Consider the following 13688-nt stretch of genomic DNA (forward strand, 5'->3'; position numbering starts at 1 on the left):
AGTAGTTCCTCTTGAAAGGTTTGAAAGAATTCATTAGTAAATCCATCTGGGCCTGGGCTTTTGTTTTTGGGCAGACATTTGATTACTTTCTTAATTTCCTCAATAGTAATGGGTGTGTTTAGATATGCTACATCCTCTTCATTCAATCGTGGAAGATTATAAGATTCCAAAAATTTATCCATTTCTTCCAGGTTTTCATTTTTAGTGGCATAGAGTTTCTCAAAGTAGTTTCTGATTACCCTTTGAATCTCTACCATATCAGTAGTGATCTCTCCTTTTTCATTCCTAATACGAGTTATCAAGTTTCTCTCTCTTTCTTTCTTTGTTAGTTTTGCCAGTGGTCTATCAATCTTGTTTATTTTTTCAAAGAACCAACTTCTGCTTTCGTTGATCTTTTGGATGGTTTTTCTGGTTTCCACTTCATTGATTTCTGCTCTCAGCTTTGTTATTTCCTTCTGCCTCCCTATTTTTGGATCCTTTTGTTGAGCACTTTCTAATTCTATGAGCTGCGTCATTAAGCTATTCAGGTATGCCCCTTCTTCTTTCCTGATGTGTGCTTGCAAAGCTATAAATTTTCCTCTCAGTACTGCTTTTGCTGTGTCCCATAGGTTCTGATAAATTGTGTCTCCATTGTCATTTGTTTTCAGGAAGGTTTTGATTTCCTCTTTGATTTCATCTCGGACCCACTGATTATTCAGTATGAGGCTATTTAACTTCCAGGTGTTAAAATTTTTCTTCTGTGTCCCTTTGTAGTTTATATATAATTTCAGGGCTTTGTGGTCAGCAAAGGCAGCCTGCAAAATTTCTATCCTCTTGATATTATGGAGATATGTTTTGTGTGCTAACATGTAGTCTATCCTAGAGAATGTCCCATGTACATTAGAGAAAAATGTGTATCCAGGCTTCTGGGGGTGGAGTGTCCTGTATATATCTACTAGGCCTCTTACTTCCATTTCTCTCCTCAGGTCTAGTATATTCTTGTTGGGTTTCAGTCTGGTTGACCTGTCTAGTGTTGACAATGCCGTGTTGAGGTCTCCCACAATTATTGTGTTGTTATTGATATTATTTTTCAGATTTGTCAACAGTTGTATTAAATATTTTGCTGGCCCCTCATTCGGTGCATATATGTTTAGGAGGGTGATTTCTTCCTGCTGTACATATCCCTTGATTAATACAAAATGTCCATCTTTGTCCCTTACTACTTTCGTAAGTATAAAGTTTGCATCATCTGATATTAATATGGCCACTCCTGCTTTTTTTTGGGTGTTGTTTGCTTGGATGATTTTCCTCCAGCCTTTTATTTTGAGTCTATGTTTGTTCTGACTATTCAGGTGCGTTTCTTGTAGGCAGCAGAAGGTTGGATTGAGTTTTTTGATCCATTTAGCCACTCTGTGTCTCTTAACTGGTGCATTTAGTCCATTGACATTGAGAGAAAGAATTGTCCTGGGAGTTAGTGCCATCTTTATATTAAAGTTTGGTGTGTCTGTTGGTAAGCCTTGTCTTAAAGTATGCCGTTCAGTTTTTCTTTTAAGAATGGTTTTGAGTCTGTGAAGTTTTTGAGCTGTTGTTTGTCTGTGAAACTATGTATTGTTCCTTCAAACCTGAAAGTGAGTTTTGCTGGGTGCAGTATTCTAGGCGAAGCATTTATTTCATTGAGTTTTGTCACTATGTCCCACCACTGCCTTCTGGCCTTGAGTGTTTCTGGTGACAGATCTGCAGTAAATCTCAAGGATGTTCCCTTAAATGTAATTTCTCTTTTCGATCTTGCTGCTTTCAGAATTCTGTCTCTATCTATGGGATTCGTCATTGTGACTAGGATGTGTCTTGGGGTGTTTTTTCTGGGGTCTCTTTTAGTTGGCACTCTTCGGGCATGCAGGATTTGATCACATGTATTCATTATCTCTGGTAGTTTCTCTTTAATGATGTTCTTGACTGTTGATTCTTCCCGGAGATTTTCTTCCTGAGTCTCTGGGACTCCAATGATTCTTAAGTTGTTTCTGTTGAGCTTATCATAGACTTCTATTTTCATCTGTTCCCATTCTTTGAGTAATTTTTCCATTGTTTGATCATTTGCTTTGAGGCTTTTTTCCAATTTCTTCTGCTGTATGTAATTGTTATGTATCTCATCTTCCAGTGTACTGATTCTATCCTCAGCTGCTGTTAACCTGTGGGAAATCTCAAACATGTTTTTCTTCAATTCATCTACTGAGTTTCTCAGACCTGTTATTTGATCTGAAATTTCCGTTTGGAGTTTTCTCATTTCTATCTTCATATTCTCCTGATTCTTTTTAGTTTTCTCTTCTATACTTTGTTTGAGTTCTTTGAACATGTTCCATATTGCAACTCTAAACTCCTTATCTGAGAGACTGACTAGGTGGTTGATCATGTTCAAGTCATCAGAGTTGCCATCTTCATTCTCTATGTCTGGCACTGGCCCATGTTGTTTTCCCATTGTCACACTAGTACTGCGTGTTTTTCTACGTGTTGTGATTGTATTCATTGGCTAAATGCTGTGCACCGTCGCGAAGGGGAGCGGAGCAACCGTGCTCCTCTGGCTTCTCCCTTTCTGGGCGTGTCGACTCACCTCCACGGAAGGCTCACAGGAAGGCAGGCTGGCAGATGGGCCGCAACCAGGATGAAATCAGGCCAAAAATGCAGGACAGCAGAGTAGAGAGGCAGAATGGTGCTGGCATCTGAGATCCAGCGAAGTTCAGTGGCTCCTCCCTTTCTGGGCGTGTCGACTCACCTCCACGGAAGGCTCACGGGAAGGCAGACTCCCCGGAAAGTTCACAGGAAGGCAGGCTGGCTGATGAGCCGCACCAAGGGTGAAATCAGGCCGAAAATGCAGGACAGCAGAGTAGAGAGGCAGAAGGGTGCTGGCATCTGAGATCCAGCAGAGTTCGGTGGCTCCTCCCTTTCTGGGCGTGTCGGCTCACCTCCACGGAAGGCTCACGGGAAGGCAGACTCCCCGGAAAGCTCACAGGAAAGCAGGCTGGCTGATGAGCCGCACCAAGGGTGAAATCAGACCGAAAATGCAGGACAGCAGAGTAGAGAGGCAGAACAGTGCTGGCATCTGAGATCCAGCGAAGTTCAGTCAGCAGTATTCTTATAACAAGCAATGACCAACTTGGTACCAGAAGAGCTCTTTATCTGCTTTCCTCAGAAACAGACTGGGAGCAGAGCTTTAGGGTCAGGAAACACTGGATAGTCTCAATCCTCCACCCGTTTGGTTTGGTTTTTGAGTCACACCCGGCTGTGCTGAGGGGTTACTCATGGCTCTGCACTCAGAAATTGTTCTGGCAGGCACAGAGGACCATATGGAATGCTGGGATTCGAACCACCATCCATCCTGGATTGGCTGCTTGCAAAGCAAACACCCTACTGCTATGCTATCTCTCCAGCCCCTAAAGTTTAAGGATTTTTTTAAACAATCAAAGATTACAGAACCTTTTAAATCTATAAACAGAAAAGACTCATACCTTTTATTTGTCTCTTTCCTTCGGTGCTTGGTTATTTCTTTTAAGGCATATGGAAAACGACTCATAAAATGATGTTTGAAATCAATAAGATAATTCTTTCGAAGCCATGATTCCTGTTTAAGCAAAGATTAAAAAAATAAATGTTTAGAATAACCAACTAAAACTTTAAGCAAAATCGTCAATATTTTCAATATTTAGCTATAAATGATACTGTAATAATTAATACTCATGAACATAAAAAAAATTAGTGTCTAATTTTCATCCACAAATGTGTTTGGGGGTTTTGTTTTGTTTGCTTGTTTTTTTTTGTTTTTTGTTTTGGTGTTTGGGCCTCACCAGCTATATTGGGGAATTACTCCTAGCTCTGCACTTAGAAATCATCACTCCTAACAGACTCGGGGGCCCATTTTGGATACTCCCAACCCCACTGTACTTACTAAATACTAATAGCTCCAGTACCCAACCACAGATCTTTTAAGTGCTTAATAATTTTACTTGAATTCTATCTAGTGTAAAAAAAATTAACAAAATTTAATTCTGCACTCTGAAATTACTCCTACCAGGCTTGGAGGACCATATGGGATGAATCTGGGTTAGCCACTTGCTAGGCATTATGCTATCACTCCAGCCCTGAAAATTCTTATTTTGAAAGACTAATGGCCACAGGCAATAATAGAGTAAATAAGGAAGGGGGATCTGGCGGCACTGCACAAGACTAGTTGATCTGCTATAGGTCACCCAGTATCTTAACTAGATACAATGAAGAAAAGAGAGGGAAAGCAATAGTAATTGTGCAAAATAAAAAATATTTCATATTACCTTGTAGAGCTAACATATTTAAAGTATCTCTATGATAACAACTCTTACATTACCAATTTGCTATAGTTCAGCAAAACAAATTTGCCAAGGTAAAGAGAATTCAACTGGGGGACATTTTAGCATTTCTATTTGAATTAAACTCCACTCAGTTTATTTTAATCTAATACAATATCCCAATTTGTATTCCACACACCCTTTAACAGTCTGTACAAAACACAACCTTTTGAACTTAGTTACCTATGTTAATGAAATGCTTGTAAAATACAGCCATATTACAATAGAAAAAATAATTCCTTTGAACAGTTTTAAATACATATAAATTAAGACACTACTTAAATCCTTGGTCAACGTTATCAACACAACTAGCCCATTAATGAATCTGGACTTGGCCCTACCAGTCATCTAATTACAAATACTAGTACTAGAGCACACTATAAGCAATACTTAAAACAAATTTAAGTGTGTAAATATTTGAAGAAAAACAGTTAAGGGGAAAGATAGTACAGTGGGAAGTGCAATTGTTTTGCTCATGGCCACCCAGGCTCAATCCTCTGTACCCCAAATGGTCTTCCCAAGTCCCAACAGGAGTGATCCCTGAGCACAAAACCAGAAGTAAGTTCTGAGCACTGCTAAGTGTGGTTCAAAGTTCAACAACAAATAAAAAAGAGTTAAAATCTATGTCAGCTATAACTTTACTTTTTTTTAATGTGAAGCCATACAAAGTAGTATTCAGGGATTACTCCTAGCTCTACTCAGGAAATCAGTCCTGGCAGTGCTCAGGGAACCATATGAGACATCAGGGATAGAATCAATCCAGGTAGCATCATAAAAGACAAGTTTCTTCTTACCCACTATCAAATGTACTATCTCTCCAGCCCATTTTTCATGTTCTATTTTGCCTTCTAGATTAAATAGAACCACTCAACAAATTCAAAGAACAAACCTTTCAAAGAAAAATCTAGAGGCCAGACATTTAGTATAGCAGGTAAGATACCTGCATTGCACATGCCTGACATAAATTTGATCCCCAGCACTCCATAAAGTTTGCCAAGCACCACCAGGGGTGCACAGAGTGCATCACAGAGCTCTGAGCACTACTGGTGTGCTCCCCCGCCACCAAATTAACTGCTAGAAAGCAGAGCAAATCTTACTTCAAATCAGACTCTACCCCCAACATGATCAACTTCTAGTCAATGCATATGACTTGGAAGATAAAATGGCTACAAACTGTAATCAATAAAAAGCCATCATATTTGAGAACACAATTTATAAACATGGCAATGGGGAATTTTAAAAAAGGAAAAAAAAAACACATTTTAGTTCAATTTCCAGAATGCTTTCTGTAGTTCACAAAAACTGCTTTTGGGCCGGAGAGATAGCACAGCGGTAAGGTGTTTGCCTTGCATGCAGAAGGACGGTGGTTCGAATCCCAGCATCCCATATGCTCCCCCAAGCCTGCTGGGGGGGATTTCTGAGCATAGAGCCAGGAATAGCCCCTGAGCGCTGCCAGGTGTGACCCAAAAAACAAAAACAAAAAAAAACAACTACTTTTAATATAGGGATGTATCTGGCTCAACAACAGGTTACTTTGCCATGCATGGGTGGGTCCTGAATTCGATTCACAAATTGTACTTTTATTTTACCTTGTTTTATTTCACATATTCTTCATAATCATTTTTAATTTTAAACAAACCTTAAAAAGTTTTATATGTAGATAAGATCAAGTATTCAAACTGATTTAAAAGTTATAGCTGCCAAGAAGCTGGATTTATAACATAGTAGTAAATCACTTGTCTAGCATATGTGAGGCCCTGGGTTTGAACCCCAGCACCATCAACAGAAAAAAGTGCCAAGACTTAATTCTACTGCCGAGTAGGGAAATTTACTCAAGAAAAAATCACATTTAAAATCTCTAAAACTGGGCCAGAGCGATAGCACAGTTCGATGGGGTGTTTATCTTGCATGTGTTGACCTGGGTTCAATCTCTGGCATCCCATATGGTCTCCTAGCCTGGCAGGAGTAACCCAAGCACCGCCCGGTGTGGCCCCAAAACAATCCCCTTCCCCACAAAAAACAAATCCTCTAAAACTATAGATAACCTACATAAAAGCTGACTTCTAAATCTTTTGTTGTTCTGTTTTGGTTTGGGGTCACACATGGCAGTGCTCAGGGATGATGACTCCTGGCTCTGTGCTCAGGAATCATTCCTGGCGGAGACTGTGGGACTATATAGAGTTCTAGGGATCAAAGTGGGGTTGGCTATATACAAGGCAAGTTCCCACCCACTGTACTATGGCTTCAGCCCCAATATCTAAGTCTTTTAAATGTTTTCCAACTTTAGCCAAGAAAACTTTTAGCAAGAAAGACAGAAGTAATGCTTCTCAGGTGATGTTTAAGTTTTGTTCTCTAAAATGTTCACTAAAGCCAGGGATGTGGCTCAACGGTAAGGCAGAAAAGAAAAAGGTCATAAGCAAGTACATAAATAAAACAGCAGTTTAAAAACCAAGATTGGTAATGCAATCTTCATTTTGGTCCATTTCTGCCAAACTGGATAAAATAACACAAACTGAAAAAGATATACAAGCAACTTTTAATTTTATAAAAAAAAAAAAAAAAAGACTTCCATAAACAGAATGTTCTAGTATAATCTAGAATGAGACTGCTATAAGTAATCTGCTATAAAGAATACACTGTCACTATACTCAATTACAGGCAGTAAGAAATAATAAAATCCAAGTACATGGGACTTATAAATTTCACTTAAATGCAGATTTCTAATCTGCTTGTTTTTAATGAAAGAATACTAAGAAAATAAAGAGCTTGTTAGTTCTCACCAATTTATGGGTTTCATCATGCTGTTTAGATAGTTTCCACAGAAGAGAAATAATATTAAGAACTTGCTGCATAACCTGCAAAGGTTCACGTTCTATACCATTTCCAACAGAAGACGCAGCCAGTTGTGGAGGTACAGCTTCAATCCAGCACTCAATTAGCAATGGAATTATTATTTCAATAAATCCTTTCAGGCTTTCAGTGGAAGACAGGCCTTCATCCACACTGCCTAGTCCTCCAACCAGGTACCTAATATAAAAGGAGAGAATGAAAACCTCTTAAATATTAAAATGTATTCATATCTTACTATAAATAAGTAAAACAAATTGTTATAATTACATTGATCAAGACTACCAAGAGTGGGGGCGGAGAGATAGCATGGAGGTAGTGCATTTGCCTTGCATGCAGAAGGTCAGTAGTTCGAATCCCGGCATCCCATATGGTCCCGAGTCTGCCAGGAGCGATTTCTGAGCGTAAAGCCAGGAGTAACCCCTGAGCGCTGCTGGGTATGACCCAAAAACCAAAAGAAAATAGACTACCAAAGAAAATAAAATTCTAATAACAAAGCCACAATAATTTTTACTTCTCCTTAGGCTTTGTGAGAAGTGAATAAATATGCTATCAAATGACTCCTCCCAAAAGTAAAAAGCATGAATCAATATATGAAAATTATGAAAGACAAATGAATATCTTTCCAATATTAGCCATCAATGGTCAGAATATCATTCAATACAGGAAAACTGAGTGTGGACATAACTGAAATCCTCCTTACCGTAGCCTGAACTGTGAACTGACATTTGGCTGTGAACCCCCATTTTCATAAACCTGGATGTGTTGCTGGTCGTTGGCAAGTTCCTTCCAGTTGATAAAAATGGAGTTGCTAGTGGCATGGGGATTTTCTTTCTGTTCCTGAAGTCCTTCACTTTCTCTCAACCTACTGGATCCATCTGCCAAGGCCTGAAGGAATTTACTGAGTCTCACTAAGACTTTCAGCCTCCATTGCTGAGAAGTGAGTCTCCGATTAGGATTTACAGAAAGTATCCAGGATTGGGGTCTGTCTCTATTTACCAGTCCTTTGGATAGCTGCTGATGAGAAATAAGTTCTACAAAGTTCTTAAGCAATATACTGCTACGGTCAGTAATTAGAGTGGGGTACTGTTCCAGTAGAATGTCCAAAACTTTTAACGAGTCCTCCTGAATTCCTTCAGTAATGTGAGTCATGGCACTCGAGAGATGGGCACTTACCAAAGGGAAAAATGGAGAAATTTGTTCAGCTCGGATTTTGGGGGCCAGGAATTGAAGAAGTTGAACTGCTGCTAACCGTACATTAGCATCTTTATCTGTAAACACAGCAGTCACTTCACTTAATAAATTGGAAAGGTGAGCTTCAATTATAAATGGGTATTGAGATAAAAGGTCTTTGAGTCCAAGAAGAGCACTTTGTTTAACCCCAGCATTATAGTGATGCATCTGTGACAACAAATCCTAGAAATAAAAATTTTGATACAGATTTTAGGTATCATACCATTTTCAAATAAGCACATTAACTAAACTGCTCACAAACTAACACTTGAGAAATCTGCTTTAAAATCTGTCTTTGATTAGATCAGACACAATTTTACCATTAAGCTTTAGTTTAATTTTTAAAACATTACAATTCTAGATGAGAATTCTTTTTGAAAGTATCATGCAGGCATGTTAATGACAACCATGACATTTGGAAACTTCACATATGTACTAGCAATGTGCTATTAAAGGTTCCATGCCTGCTTTGCATACTGCAGGTCCTAATCAACCCCCAGCACCGCTTGCCTCTCCCCAACCCAAGCAGTGGCAGGAGCACCACTTGAGAACAGTCAGAAGTAGTCCCTGAGAAGCACAAAACATGGGCCCAAAACCCAAAGAAGTAGTGGGCACAAAATTGAGTGAGATATCTTATCATTCATGAGCATTATAAAAATAGATGAGAAGCAGGAGATGTAACAGAGGGGTTTAAGCACTTGCCACCAATCCTATTCAAATCACAGCACCCCATTTAGCCCAGTCCCCCTGGGTACAAAGTCAAGAAAAGCCTCTATATTCCTCCAAGATGGCCCAACACATCTCCACCAAAATAGATGGAAAATTGTACATTACAAATAGAATATCAAACCCAATCAAAAAATGAAGAAATGGGGGAAGAGTGGGAAGACAGCAGGTAGGGTCACACGGCTGACCCAGGTTTTATCTCTGGTCTCCCATATGATCCTCTGAACACTGCCAGGAATATTCCCGAATGCAGAGCCAGAATAACTCCTTGAGCATTGATAGGTATAGGCCAAAATACTAAAATTAAAAAAAAAAAATTAAATACAATTTCCAGATGATGAGCAATCAAGTCTAAGGGAGAAATTGCCAGGTATGTAATTTAATTAGCAACTGTTACTGGAGTACCTAAGAAAAATACACTGGTGAAAGATTTGTAGAAGAGTAAACCCCAAATTTTATTCATTAACAAAACCCTCAGAATCAATAATGCTTTCTGCAAAAACTATCATTCTAGTTGCTAGAGAGATATAGCAAGAAAGACCAACCAATTGCCCACCCCAATTTAATCCCCAGCATCATATATGGTTGGTCCACCAAGCAGTGCCAGAAGTGATCTCTCAATACAACCAGGAGTACGCCCTGAGCACAGTGTGATCCCAAAGCAACCAACCAACCTACCATTCTAGATGATTTCAAAGAAAGCTTCACTTTATCAAAACACTACTTATGATTTACCTTTATGTTAAGTTTTCTATTGTTTGTTGGAAGGGTCTCATCCTCTTTGAGTTGCTCAGGTAGATGAATGGTCTTAGTCTTAAAGTTTGTAACAGTGGCATTTTCTAACTTGGGCTTCTTTTTACCAACTTTTAGTTTAACTTTTTGAAAATCATCTTGCCGTTTTCTTTTCTTAGTCATTCTTCACTGCTATAACAAAAAGAATTTTAAAACAGTGAATAAATAAACATATAAGAACTATTAAAAAAAGACCCAAAAGAAATAAAAAATAAAAGAACTGTAAGAAACAAAAGCCCCAGGAGCAGTGGAAACTATGTTGACTGACAGAGGGGGAAAGGGGTAAAAAAGAAAGAGCAGAGAGAATCTTTTTTTTTTTTTAATCGTCAAAATTATGATATGCTAAACTTAGAAAAATCTGAGACCAGGAGCTAGAGTTCAGACAAGTAAGGCATTTGCCATGCACAAGGCCAACCCAGGTTCAATCCCTGGTACTTTATATTGTGCCTCAATTCTATCTGAGTATAGAGCCAGAAGTAAGACCTGTGTACCAGAGTGTGGCCCCACCAATCGGGGAGAGGGCGAGAGAAAGGGGGGCTATGATGCAATTCTATGGTACAGCTCATGCATTACATATATGTGACTCTGAGTTCAGACCCAAGAAGGCAGATCATGTAATTCACCAAAAGCAGTCAAAAGTAATAAGACACTACTGTAATAAGTAACTCGGGCAGAAACATACTGTTTTGTTTCCCCCTCTTTGCAATACTCAACTTAGATCCAAATCTTCCCACATAAAATCTTTGATCTGTGCGGCCTACTCATTCTCAGAACATTTACTTATGACTTTATTTCTCTCCGAGATTAATGGATTCCTCTCTTGAGTTATGAGGCAGATGAATGAGAAGCAAATGAACTCACATTTGTAAAACACTCAAAACTGTGCCTGGCATGTCACTGAAGAGATATGAAATATATATATATACATAGAGAGAGAGAGAATTGTATATTGTATACACAAACACACACACACACACACACACACATATGCTCTAAGTACCAACCTGTTTTAACTCTCAGGACCAGTGCACATCACAAACAGGAGTAGCCACATTACATAAACTATCGCTAAATTCTTACCAAAGGCATGTGTGGAATATATTAAATCCATTTTTAAGATGTGCCTTCAGGTCAGTTGAGGAGGAACTGAGCTTTGTAAAACTAGCTCTGTTATACACTTGAATAGAAGTGAGAATAAGGAAAACAGGTAGCAAAATAAATTGTTTCATTTCATTTATTAGCCCAAACTCAAAATCTCATTCTGCCCAGTCTAGTCTAAAAATGCATGTGTTGAAGCTGAGGAGATAGTACAGCGGATAACATGCTTGCATGCTTTGGATCAAAATTCTATCCCACAAATCCCATTTGATTGGCCCTCCATGCTTGCCAGGTATGATGAGTATAGTGCCAGGAGTAAGCCCAAAAGCTAATAAATTAATTAATTTAAAATGCATGAGTAAAACCTAAGAGTCCAGTAAAGCCCTAATGCTCTACACTCCTGGCCTCTTTTAATACAAAGCCAGTTTTCATTAACTAAACTGACACTCTCTGAAACTCCGTACTATTTCATTACTAGCTAATAAAGGCAGGAGAAAAAGCGGTACAAGATATCCTGGAGGATAGATTTAATCTGCAATCCCCGACCCCAATTCCTTTGCACAACCTTTAGCCTCCAATTACTGAACAGGTGGTCCAATAGTCCATCGTCTACTTATGCTCTCAGGAATACAAAACGAAAACAGACACAAAACACAACCCCAGCACCAAACAGCTCAGTCTTTGAACATGACACATCTGAACTAGCCGCTAAGGTAGAGCCATCCCCCACTTACTTCAAAAGGGCACAGGTGGGGTATTTCCCAGCTGCTGCAGGGCTGCAGGCCTCACATCACCTCCCTGTCCAGGGCGTGACCATATGACCGGCAGCACCACACTCCCGCACAGCACTCAATGGGGATGGGGAGTCAGTATCCCAGGCCTGATGAGCAGCCACTCGGGGGTAATCAACATCTGCTCACGCGAGGGGTTTGGTGGGACTGGGTTTTGGGGATTCGGGCGGATCCACCAAGGTGCAGCTGACCTCAATGGCCTGGGCCCTAGAAAGAGTTGATGCTGGGTCTCCTGCGTGTAAGGGAGCACACACACACCGTGGTTCAACTCCCGCAGTCCCACTGGGACCAGGAGCTGCAGCAAGGCCGCATCCGTGGAAGAGCAAGCAGCATCGCCTGGGCATGGCTGCGGTTTTTAAAATGCTGTTTTAAGACATCTGAGAGCTGTGGGCTTGCACAATCTTTCAGTGTCTGGGATTATTCTGGTACACCGTGGACATCTTGGAATTCTAGGAACCTTTCAAGTTAAATGTAGCAAATCCTGATATCTGTGATCAGATAAATCCTGTTATCAAGTAAGGCAAGCAGTGCAAACCAAGGCATCAAGATCATATCACCTACAGCAGTGACCAATAACCAGTACCGGAAAGCAGGGTCTCGGATTCACTTCTCCCCCAGTGCCTGGAGGACCCCTAAACTGGTTTGCAAGGGAAATCTAGAACTGGCAAAACGAAATTGCATGCCTCCCTCCTTCCTGCAGAGCCCTCTAACAAAGGGAAGATCCTAGAATCATTGGGGCTGCGATTTCAGCTCCTTCGGCCTGCTCTCGTCAGTCCACTGATTGTCCCTGAGAAGCCAACCGCGCCCCTCCTAGAGAGGGACCCCAACACTGGAGAGAAATGGAGGAGGAGCCGACAGTGCAGTCAGGAGGCCTCTCACCACGGATTCCCTCTCCCCACCAACCGAAACCTGCAGGTCCATAGTTCTGCCAACTCCAGGGGAGGCACCAGAGCCGGCTCCCACCCCAGCCCAACCCAGGGGGATGGATCGGGATGGATCAGGATGTCCAGGTGCAAGATCGCGAGTCGACAGGCGGGGTCGGGCCAGCGGGGACAAAGGGGGCGACTCTGAGGGTCCCTCCGGGGCCCGGCTCGGGCTTGCGATCCCCGGGGCTGCGGAGCCTGGGAGGCGGCCACCCGGAGCACGGCGGCGGGAGGCAGCACCTAGCAGCCGGAACGTCTCCGCAGAGCCGCTTCCAACGCCCACGGGGCTGCTCGGACCCCGCTCCGCACACCCGCCGCGGCCCTGCCCGGCCCTGCCCCGCACCAGCCCAGCACGCTGGGGCCGCGCGGACCGGGGGGCGACGGGCCTCGCGCGCGCACGCGTCGTCCCGTCCCGGGTCCCCGGGCCGGGGCTCACCTGAGCAACCCGGCTGGCCGGGGGCGGGGGGAGGACGCGAGCACACGCGACGTCCAACGAGCGACGGCGCGCGCCACCGGCCACAGCCTCCGGCTTCCCCGAGCGTGTTTTCAAATCGCCTCGTCCTCACGCGGCCGCGTCGCCTTCCGCCGCCGGAAGTCAGGTCAAGGCCCCGCCTCCGCCCGCCGCGTCACGTGACCGCGGGCCACCGCCGCGCGCAGCTCCCAAAGGCGGGAGCGGGAGCGCAAGCGCTAGGCCCCGCCCCCAGAGGGCGGGGCTCTCGCGCCGGAAGTTCCTTGAGCTCTAGGCAGCAAGCGAGGCCAGCGCGCTGGTGCTAGAGCCTCGGAGCTGGGAGTTGCGTCTTCTTCTCTTGAACGTGGACACACGCCAGGGGTTCTTTCCCAGGGTGTCTACGCCCTGGTTACAGTTGGTGGGAAAGAAAAGTCTATTCTTCTCCCAACTGGACCAGTGTTCTTCAGACCTAACATCA

At 42.3% G+C, this 13688-nt stretch overlaps 1 protein-coding gene across 4 annotated transcripts in view; it reads right to left on the bottom strand.

Moving 5' to 3' along the window:
- TEX10 (testis expressed 10) overlaps window positions 1-13318 on the bottom strand; it is a 60142-nt gene extending 46824 nt beyond the window's left edge. For 2 of the 4 annotated variants that reach the window (XM_049770049.1, XM_049770074.1), the window contains exons 1-4: window positions 9894-10079; window positions 7903-8615; window positions 7133-7379; window positions 3480-3592 (exon numbers count right to left, since the gene is read on the bottom strand). In XM_049770049.1, coding sequence (XP_049626006.1) covers window positions 3480-3592; window positions 7133-7379; window positions 7903-8615; window positions 9894-10073 — 1253 coding nt within the window. In that variant the 5' untranslated portion in view covers window positions 10074-10079. Of the gene's footprint in view, window positions 1-3479; window positions 3593-7132; window positions 7380-7902; window positions 8616-9893; window positions 10080-13198 lie in introns of those variants that run through there. The other 2 variants (XM_049770056.1, XM_049770066.1) reach the window with 2 other exon arrangements.
- Between the last annotated feature and the right edge of the window lie 370 nt (window positions 13319-13688).

The sequence above is a fragment of the Suncus etruscus genome, chromosome 1, assembly GCF_024139225.1.
Source record: "Suncus etruscus isolate mSunEtr1 chromosome 1, mSunEtr1.pri.cur, whole genome shotgun sequence".
Lineage (NCBI taxonomy): Eukaryota > Metazoa > Chordata > Mammalia > Eulipotyphla > Soricidae > Suncus > Suncus etruscus.